At 39.2% G+C, this 10,672-nt stretch overlaps 2 protein-coding genes across 2 annotated transcripts; one reads left to right on the top strand and one right to left on the bottom strand.

Annotated features, from left to right (window-relative positions):
- Positions 1–1,136: 1,136 nt before the first annotated feature.
- Positions 1,137–6,118, bottom strand: ube2na (ubiquitin-conjugating enzyme E2Na). The gene is made up of 4 exons (XM_068723548.1): positions 6,007–6,118; positions 2,994–3,240; positions 2,567–2,707; positions 1,137–2,354 (listed from the first exon to the last, which is right to left on the bottom strand). Exons 1-4 carry the CDS (start codon positions 6,034–6,036, stop codon positions 2,308–2,310), a joined length of 465 nt encoding a protein of 154 aa, XP_068579649.1. The 5' UTR covers positions 6,037–6,118; the 3' UTR covers positions 1,137–2,307.
- Positions 6,119–7,284: 1,166 nt separating this feature from the next.
- Positions 7,285–10,280, top strand: c1qtnf13 (C1q and TNF related 13). The gene is made up of 2 exons (XM_068723463.1): positions 7,285–7,349; positions 8,713–10,280. Exons 1-2 carry the CDS (start codon positions 7,319–7,321, stop codon positions 9,783–9,785), a joined length of 1,104 nt encoding a protein of 367 aa, XP_068579564.1. The 5' UTR covers positions 7,285–7,318; the 3' UTR covers positions 9,786–10,280.
- The last annotated feature ends 392 nt before the right edge of the window (positions 10,281–10,672 follow it).

The following is a 10,672-nucleotide window of genomic DNA, read 5'->3' as shown; positions in this document are numbered from 1 at the left end:
TAATGTAACTACTGCTGAGTATAAATGTGCCAAAGCTCAAGGCTTCCCTCTAGTGGAGGTAGACTGTCTCTAAAACACAGGGTGTGTTCAAGGGTGAAAATGTTTAGAGGCGTTATAAAGTGACAATGTCTGATTAGCGGAGTGTCGCAAAGGGACACTGATATCTGGCAGAAACCAGAACAAGAAAGTGTTGTGTTGTTTTTTTTAAATGGACAAAGTCTTGATTGTTATGGAATAAAAAAAAGATCCTGACCTAGAGCAGCGCTATGGCTCAAATGAGGATAAAAAGGTACCATACCATGTTCTGCAGAGATAATTACTAAAATGTCAGGGGCATGGGAGCATGAAGGCTACATCTCAGGTATTATTTATTAAGTTTAGAGAACAGTATGACTTTGGTTCAATTTGCATTAAGTACTACACCACCATATATCATTTGTAAAAAGATGTGATTTGTTGTCTATGGAATAGACCAGGGCTCACAATGGACACCTCTAGTATCCAGCAGGACTTCAGACTGGGCACATTGCAACCCACACACACTGATGACGTAATAGTTCACTGGGAAAGAGGAAGGAAACAGCTTAAATAAAATAAAAAAAATGTCAGTAGCTAAATAGTCATAATGACCAGAGTTAATTAATGTTTAGTACAAACTTAAATATTCTATAATACCAACCACACATGTAGTCTTAAATAAAAGTACCTAAAAGTAAAGAATTGTTGGTGTAGTTACAGCCTTTCTCAGTGGTTGAAAGGAACAATTTCATCACTTTACTTGAGTATTAAAATTGTTTGCTACTTTCACAATTTCTTTCTCACAATAGATGTGAAATATTGTACTTTTTTAAAATCAACTATACTTTAGTTACTTGTTTCTTAAAATGTATAAAAAACATACAACTGACTTAGAAAGACCTGCACACCAACACAGGTGTTATCACTTATCACGGTTGGTTAGACCTCAAGTTAATGTTGAGCAATGATGGGAATTATGTGGTCATGAAATCCATGTACTAAATAGATGATTAAGGTGTAATCTTCATCCAGACTTTTGCCATCTGGATACACCAACACAATCCTGAAAAAAAAAACATGACATATGCATCCGATAAAGAATTATACCAAGACCGCTATTTATTAATCAACAGATTTTATTTACAGAACATAAAAGTATGCAGGTGGGCTGTTTCATAGCATCGTGAGAGCAGGAAAGCATTTCCCCTCCAGATTAACAGAAACAAACCGTGAATTGAATACAGACTTTTCAGCAAAAAAACAATCACGGCGGTTGAGAGTCAAAGCCTTCATTGACCTTTTGGAATTTGATCCAGTAACAAGTAAGCATCTTCTCTCATCAGTTGCTTTAACACCAAACCCCCCCGATCCACCACACTCTTGCCTTCAAACAACTGACAGCTCAAATGTAACCACTGAGTTGTGAAATAAATGCCATTGGAAGAAGTAAACCACAGTTTTGCAGCAGTACTGTGATGACACACGGGGGGAAAGCAGAAAAGTTAGTACGGCATAGCAAGAAAGATTCACATATAAAAGACTGGATATGGTAATAAAACACATGCTAAAACGAAGAAAAAACATCCGCAATGTCCACCCTACCCTCCACAAGCCTACAGTTTACACTTAGCTGAAAACAAGAATGTGACAGTGCCAGGCTTAGTTTGGTTTTTAGTCATATTATTTTGTATTTAACAGCCAGACGTGACTTAAAGAAGAAGCAGGGCTACGATAGTTGTATGCATCCTGTTGGGCTATCTACACAGCACAACACTCTATTCAGCCTCCAGGTGAGTGTCTACATATATCGGGCTAGTAGTAGTTAGATGCTTTTAATACACACAACAGCAATACAAGAAAACAAAATGAAAAGAAATGTAAAAAGTATACAATATTAACCACATCCAGCCAATCCCTCCTCCCCACCCATTCCACTGCCCCAGTACCTCCAAACCCACCCACCCTCCAAAAATGTGAAATGTAGGACACCCCCCCCCCCCCTTTCCAAAATCAATGGGCAAAGAAAGCCTGGTGAGTAGATCTAAAAACCTCTGACCATGCATTTGAACAGTAGTGAATTCGGACAAAGACGAGTCATTTCATCACTAGTGAGCATTTAAATCACCAATTATCAGCAGTTGTTCCTTTACAATATATTCATGTTTATTTTATAATATATATGCATGTATATTTAAGACTGTGTCCTTTAAATGCAAATGAAGTAGGTAGAGGTCTTGGCAGAACATAAGGAGTTATGTTCACACTTGTATCTCCACTTGCTGGGCTGCTCTACACTTCATTTTTGCTTCCAGCATAAAGCCTGGTCCATGACTTGGCTGGAAAGTAGGAAAAAAACAAAAAACACATAATGAACATGAGTCACGTAAACGACACCTATATGGCACTTTTACAAAGACTGCATAAAGACATGTTTATTGTCATGGTGATTGATTGTACCTATGAGTGTATAATCTAAATGACAGAGGGGAAAGGGAGCACTAGGCAAGAGCTGGATGGAAAGTTTAACAAACCAGATCATAGCGCTCACCTGTTTCTATAGCTTCGACTTCACTGGACTTCCACTTCTCTGCAACGTCATTTGCAAGGGGATCATCAGGGTTGGGTGCACTTAGTAACGCCTGGATTGATAGCAGCACTGTGCGAATCTGGAGAGCTGGCGACCATTTATCTGATAAAAATGAAAACAGAGAGATTATTAAGAATAAAATCGAGAGAGACCAAGAAAAGCAAGAGGGACAATAGAGAGTTTTAAACTGCAGGGGCAAAGAAGAGACAGTGCTGATATGAGGTAGTAGCGGCACAAAGCTCCAGTTAGGGGTCACAAGTGTAACGAACAAGGCTCTTGATCTTTTGAGCAAGATGAAATCGGCAAAGCCCTCACTTCATTCACAGGCCAAACATCAGAGGACACAATGCATACAGGCTTTCATACAGTAACAAGAGTATTGACTTACCTTTCAAAATGTCTAGACATATTCTCCCCAGCTTGTCTACATTGGGATGATATATTTTGGTCATGAAGCGTACTTTAGGAGCTGCCATGGGATATTCCTCCGGCAAAAAGAGCTCGAGTTTAAATGTGCCCCCCTCGAAAGGTGAGTCCTGAGGTCCAGCGATGACCACGTGAAAGTAGCGGGCGTTGCATTCATCTGGCTCTGCCTTGATGCCTGGGACGGGCTCTGCAATCAAACGTTGAGTTTCCTGCCACAGAAAAAGACAGAGAAATTGTTGTTGGTGCCACCATGTTACAAGATGGTGCCAAAGTGCTTTCACTTTGCACGGCAAACTGAGCTGTCACTCCCAAGATGAGGCCCCTTTTCAGGTAGAGCAGGTGCACTGAGACACGATTGCAGAAAATAGTTACATTTAAAAGGAAATGTAGCATAGAGCATCTGTCAGAGCACACAAGTCAACCAATGAGTTACAGGGGGATGAAATGTAAACACTTTGATTCTAGGTTGAAGTATTATTCACAGAGATGTGGCAGGAGATGGGCTGCTTGGCTTTCATCCTCTAACACAGAAGGAAGGGTGGCTTTGACCGCAGTAGTGGCTTAATGCTGTCATTCTGAAGACTCTCACTTCGCAACTGTCTTTTAGAGGTGATGCTGACTCTGCACCACGGGAGACCATTACTTTCATTCCCATCAGCCACTGCAGCAAGGCCTCTCTTAATTCATAGTGGCAGCCAAGAGACCTACAGAAACACGTATACTATGAAAGAGGAGCAGGTATCTGATATATTTTGTGGTATGGATGAGGCAGCATGAGTGACACACCTGATATATGCTTTTAACAAGAAAACTATATTCAAGCTTGCTGCAAATATGCACAGCATTACGTCAGTACATACTCCAAACTGTAGTACTGATACTACAGTTATTCTGCTATGAGGCCCTTTGATTATTTTCCCAATCTAAAATCAGAGTAGTATCCTCTTGTGTCTATCTGAAACGCAGGTTTGAGTTATAGATGCAATATGCCGGACAACAAAATGAACAATAAATAAATGGCAACTATGGATGAAAAATCAAATAAAGCTTGCCAAGAGCCAGCACTTGTTTTTGTCGTTCTTTTCCTGAATGAAACTGAGAGGGAGATTCCTGAAATGTTTCAGATAACCCATAGACAAAACCATGCAGTGAAAACACAGACGGGAGAGGGGCTCCCAGTCCCAGTCACACGCTCTGAGGGCTCAAGGGCTCCATGCACTAAGTACTGTTCCCACCAACGCTAGTCTGTGGTCTGCTTACTCAACCACCTGTGCAACCTTCTCCTGAACACCATTCGTGTCCCTGATGCCTTTATTATTGAAACCTTTACAAATCATAAGCTGTAATTCCAAATAATATGGTTAATACGACATATAATAATACACAGAATGCATGACGAGCGAGGGTACTGTACGGTTCACAAAAGAAAAAGGAAAGAAAAGAGTATGAAGCTTGTCTATTAAAACAGTATTAAAAATTAACTAAGAATCAAGTAAGTAGTGGGTTCACAAAAAGAAGACTTTTTGAATTATAAATTATATGAATGTGGAATTGTGGCTGCTGGTGAGACAGTGGAAACACATCACCCTGGTCTCTGGGAACTTAAAGGAGACATATGCTCATTTCCGTCATCATACTTGTATTTTTTTACTAGAATATCTTTAAATACTTTGATCTTGATTCTGTGATAACACAACCATACTGTAATCCAGACGCTCGTTTACAAAGGCACAGTTTCTGAAAATGGGCTGTGTATTTCTCCATGGACAGAGCGTTTCGAAACTTTCACAGTATTTATACAACACTTAGCCCTGCTTTATAATAATAAAAAAGAAAGACATGAAAATCTCACTTTTTACAACATTAGGCATTTAAAGGTCCAGTGATTAGGATCTAATATGATTCATTGGCAGACATGGAATATAATATCCATACCTATCACGTGAAACGTAAAAATGGTTGTTTCCGTTACATTAGAATGAGCCATTCATATCTACATAGAGGGACCTCTTCAGGGTGTCCGCCATGTTGCTACAGTAGCCCACAACGGACAAACCAAACACTGGCTCTACAGAGGGCCTTTCGCGTTTTTACATCACCTGAAGGCCACCATAGTTCAACACTCATGGAAAAAGAGGGGTGACTGGAATGATATTTTTTTACATTTTAGGGGCCAAATGATTAGCAATTTAATTTATATTAAATAGTGAAAACATGAATTGGGATGTGCAGGAAATGCAAGACAACTTTTCTTCAAAGGAAGAGACAGCTCCCAGGCAACAGTGACAGTATCATATTGTTCAAAGCAGGGGATGTAACCAATCAGCAGCATCTTTAGGATGCTGAGCAACTCTGCTCCATAAAGTCAGGGGCAAAAGTCTGCACTGGAGGTGATTTCTGATCACCGTAGCAAACGTTTCATCCATACCATAGTTAGGTCATCACATTTATGATTAGCGTTAAGGACAAACTTAAGAAACTTCAATGAAACCGTGTCAAAAGAAAAGACTGCACGGGGCAAACATCCCACCCACACCCACACGTATGCCTAAATGAAAAGTATAACACTCGGAGTATCAGGCTACCAGGCTAGCTATAGCTTATTCATGTGTTTCCATCACTCAAACACAAACAAAGCTAATAGACTAGCTGGGTTTAGCATAGTTAGCTAGCAATGTTAGCTAACCATTTAGTCAGCATCATCTCAATCTGATCAGTAGCGGTTTGAGAACACCATTGTGCGTGAAAAGTATATTTAGAAAAAATAATCCCGGTACACAGCACATTTATCCGCCATTTTCTCAAAGCGTTGGTGTATTTCTAACTCGCCGTGTCGGCTCAGATAACGGAAGTTACTTTAGCGAGCTGGACGTGAAGCGGGTACCGTTAACTCGGAGCGTTGGGAGTTTAGACGGTAGAGTTTTGTCCGTGACAGAAAAGTGACACATGCTGCTGTTTAAAGTGTGAAATATTACCTTAGAGATCCTGCGGGGCAGTCCTGCCATCTTGTTTTAAATGCGGGGTTTTAGCTCTCAGCTTCCTCTCTGTCGCTAGCATTGACAGCACACTCACGTCTTCCGGGTTGTCTACGTCATGACAGTGGATGCAGCTGATGATGGAGAAAAAGCTCGTTTATATAAAGACAAAAAAAAAAGCTTGTTCCATTTAGATTCTGCACACATTAGAGAAATACACCTGAAAATATTACAAAAATATATAATGAACAAACATATTTCAGATGATGATAACTAATGCACTTTCTGCAAGACTGAACAAGATCTGTTTGATTGCTCATATTGCATTACACTTTGGAAAGACTGGGAATTATACTGTATATTGGGTTTGGCTTATTTTCTTTCTCTGTTATTTGAAATGGTCTGGTGGATTGTTTGTACATTCTTATAACTCAATAAGAAAATTAGCTGATAGAGCGAGGCGGCAGCAATTTACCTGATGTACATATATTTTACATGTATTAATAGAGGATAGTCATTTACCAACAGATAAGTCAGATTATGATCTTTGGCCCTGCAACTCCTTGTGGTAACTTTGGCAATATTAATTGGAAATTAATTTGTTTTTTAATAACAAACAGTGAAATACATTTTAAGATTATACATTTAATTTACCTAACAAACAGCTTTCTATATATAAATTCCTATATATTAACAACTTTTCTGAATGCTCTGGATTTTGTGATGTTGGCAGACAAACAATACATTTATTTTATAAATTCATTTTGGGGAAAAGTTTTTGAACTTACTGGAAAACGTATTTGAAATGCTATGCAGAAAAAAATATTTTTGGAGATTTAGGAGATTTTATGATATTGACAGAAGTTAATTAACATCTTCTCATTTTAAATACAAAGCTGTATATACACAGACATGGACACAATGACAGACAAAAAAATTACAAAGCCATCAAAACTGGTAATTTGCAGTGCCTCGAAAACCTTTTTTAAGTTCATTTTTCTTTTTTTTTTAACCAGCCAAACTTTGTGTCCAGCTACTCTATCTGTCGTAGACATAACAAAGCACGAATTAGACCTTCCACTTCCACTGGCCAATAAGCTTATACGGTTCAGCTGTATTTTCCCTTTTTTTTGCTCTGCAGGGTGAACAGGAGCTATAGATTGGAAGGGACTTGGAGCCCCTCCTCCTGACATGTCTGTGTGGACAGAAACTTTGTCCCTTTGGGTTTCAGGCCTGTTACATGGGCATTATCAGTGTGGCAAACTAAGAGGAACTATATCTAAAAAGGCTGTCTAAGAAAACGAAGTCCAGCATGCATTTTCTGCTCCACCATAGCCCAACAGGTGGGTTTGATATTTCTGTCGGTTACTTTTTTGAGCATGAAGTCTGTGTGTAGAAGCAAAAGTGGAAAAAGGAATGTGTGTATGATCTGTTTTTTATTTGTCTTGGCAATGGTATAGTAAATTCTATTAGTCTCCGGATAATTTTTGTCATATGATTCTCTGCTCTAGTTCATTGTTTTTAAGCTTTATTTATTGCTACACAAATGTGGATTAAACTCAATGATAATAAATTATGTTACACTGTAGATTGTTTAGAAATGTTAACATTTTATTTTTTAAAGTTTATTGTAACCTGAAGGTGACAGTTTCTGACTCCTAGCTATTCTTTTGCCAGCTCACTTACTTCCTGACACTGACCTTGGCTTTTCCACCACAGTTTAGGGCTAAATATCTATCATTAATGTTAATTAATTTGTAAAATTTGTATATTACAGGCAACAGGGGAGACAGCCAGGTGTCAAATCTGAGCCTTTAATTACTATTCATGTCTGACACCTTACAGGTGCAAGGTTTCCTCTCATTTTATTGTGATCATGGAAGCTTCTCAGACTAATCAGAGCTCATGGGTTTACAGATTATGTACATGCATGCAAGCATTACAAATATTTTGGTGATAGTAGTAATTTTGTTTAAGATAGATGATACCTTCCTATCTGAATCTGAATAGTGCATGCTCACCAATGTATGTGAAGGTAAAATAGCTAGATTTCAGGAATGTATACAAACAAAGTCCAAAAAAAGCATTAAAAAACTACAATTTTCATATACATTTTCACATAATAGTAATAATAACAACTGATATTCTGCAGATTATCTAAGTGGTTTAGCATTCTGCCCTCTCCGACTCAACCAATCCTCCAAAGTTTTCCATTGTTAAACACACACAGGAACAGACGAACCAGCAGCTAATCTAGACCTTTCTCTCAGTGCACAGAGAGAACAGACAATATCAGCCACATTACAGGGGCTGATGCTCCCACAGTGCCTGATTTGAGTGGCAAGATCTATCTTGACAGGGCTTGCAATGATTTTCTTATCAACTTAGAGTATTTTATATAGAGGCATTATGGGTGAAGCTTAGTTTGATACACAAGTCTCATACTAAAAGAAATGTACTTTACTGTAATATTGAAACAATACTTGTACTCTGATATTTTTGTAATTAACATATATCCTCTCAGATTTATCTTGTGACCCTTTTATGGGTCCTAACCACCAGGTTGAGAACTACAAGACTGTACTTTTATTTTGTACAGCAAAAACATCTCAAATATTTAACTCTCTAATACTGTGACTTATGTTTGTCATCTGTAAATGTCATTTCTTTTTATTTTATTTTATTTCTTCTTTTTTTTTTTTTTAGCTCAGTGGAGCACACGGTGCTACCTGGCGTGTGTATTCATCATGATCACCTGCTCTGGACCAGCTTCACCTCTTCATGCCCCTCCAGCGACCACAGGCGTCCGCTCTGCTTTCTCTGCCACACAAACCAGCAGTGTAGTGGGAGGCAAGCAGAAGGCAGTCACCTTCAACAGGCTCATGGTCAACATTGGAGGGGATTTCAATCCAGACACCGGTCACTTCCGCTGCCGCATCCCTGGGGCTTACTACTTCTCTTTCTCCGTGGGTAAGTTTCCAAAGAAAATGCTTTCTGTGATACTGGTGAAGAATGGAGAGGAGGTGCAGGCTATAGCGTACGATGACTACCGAAAGAAAGGGAGGAAACTTCAAAGCCAAAGTGTAATGATCAGTTTGAAGGAAATGGACACAGTGTGGCTGCTTTTACAGCAGAGTCCTCAATATGCTTTGTACAGCAATGCCGGCCCTTACATCACCTTCTCTGGTTACCTTGTCTTTCCGGACACTTCCCCAAACGGCTATGTCAGCAACCACCTGTCCCCATCAGGGCTGTCCTACCCAAACTGCCCCCCTCAGTCTGACCCCTTGGCCAGAAGTCAGACGTCAGAGCAGCCACGGTCTGCCTTCTCTGTGGCACGGACATCCACACTCATGGGTCAGAGCAGCAGACAGCAGGACAAGCCACCTCTGACCTTTGATGTGGAATACGTCAACATTGGGGGCCATTTCAACAAAACCTCAGGCGTGTTCACCTGCCACTTCCCAGGCGCTTACTTCTTCGCCTTCACCGTGGGGAAACATCCTCGTAAGGCTGTTTCTGTGAAGCTGATGACCGGGAAGGGCGAAGTGCAGGCGATGGTGTTTGATGAGGACACATCGAAGAGAAGGGAGATGCAAAGTCAGAGCTTGCTGCTGTCTCTCCGCCGGGGCGACAGTGTGTGGCTGTACAGTCAGCAGGATGAGCGTTATGCTGTCTACAGCAACCAGGGGAGGTACACTACTTTTTCTGGCTTCCTGGTTTACCTTGATGCAGAAACACTCCCACCTCCCACCACTCAGGACAGAACTTACCTCTGAATGTCTTAACCCTTCAGACCACATATAACATTTCATAACATTGTAGAAAATCTGTAGATTTTTTCTATGTTGATGGTGCAGACAAAAATATATTATGGTCAGTATAGTAACTACATTTAATGCTTTGTTTGTTTGCTATTTGTTTATTTTATCCTCAGTAAATAGTGTAACTCCACGTATAACATTTGTTGCCAAATTACTCCACTGGATGGTGCTATGATACAATTATGGACACTAACCAGCATGCAACATGGTTATTTTTGTCCTTTAAGTGCAATTAGCTGTAAGAAATCACAAAAGAAATTCTGTGTTTGTATAAAAACGTGTCAGTTAAATTGAGGTTTGGTTCATAAATATATTTACCTTTAAAATAATTTGTATTTAGATATTGCATGCCAATGAATATTATGTAAATGATGTATAGTTTATTAAAATCTACTTACTGTAAACATGATATTTAGAAAAACATCATAGTCATGTGAGCAGCGATAGTCATGTTATGGAACTTATATATTGTAGATATATATATGTATCTCTTATGATGTTTTATGTGCATTTCAAGAAACTAAATAAATTCATATGCTTCAATGAATTTAAAAGGTCTTGTTTAGCTGTTGAGTATAAATTCAATGTCAGTTAAATTTATGTTGTCTGAACTCAAATGCAAAGTTAGCTGATGTAACTGATGACGTCTTCATTCCTCTAACACAGTTCTCAAAACATGGATCCTAGTACTCCAGGTGGCGGTATTGCTGCTCCAAATATAAAAGCTTCTGCTAGCTAAAGCATCATTGCTACTACAACTACCACACTTGGTAACATCTACAGCAATAATAGCAGTATAGCATGAAAGAAATATCGATAGAAGTCTGTGTTGGATGTTCTTT

This window comes from Cebidichthys violaceus, unplaced genomic scaffold (genome assembly GCF_023349555.1).
Source record: "Cebidichthys violaceus isolate CVI_PGR_0920_01 unplaced genomic scaffold, fCebVio1.0.p SCAF_3, whole genome shotgun sequence".
NCBI classification, from domain to species: Eukaryota; Metazoa; Chordata; class Actinopteri; order Perciformes; family Stichaeidae; genus Cebidichthys; species Cebidichthys violaceus.
Note: the sequence above shows the minus strand (reverse complement) of the source record. Positions and strands in the feature narration are given on the sequence as shown.

Coding starts and splice junctions, on each gene's coding strand:
- ube2na (XM_068723548.1), bottom strand. CDS start 6,036: ATGGCAGGACTGCCCCGCAGGATCTCTAAG. Junction 3,241..6,006: donor TGCCCCGCAGGATCTCTAAG/GTAATATTTCAC, acceptor TTTCTGTGGCAG/GAAACTCAACGTTTGATTGC. Junction 2,355..2,566: donor AGTCGAAGCTATAGAAACAG/GTGAGCGCTATG, acceptor CCTACTTTCCAG/CCAAGTCATGGACCAGGCTT.
- c1qtnf13 (XM_068723463.1), top strand. CDS start 7,319: ATGCATTTTCTGCTCCACCATAGCCCAACAG. Junction 7,350..8,712: donor GCTCCACCATAGCCCAACAG/GTGGGTTTGATA, acceptor TTTTTTTTTTAG/CTCAGTGGAGCACACGGTGC.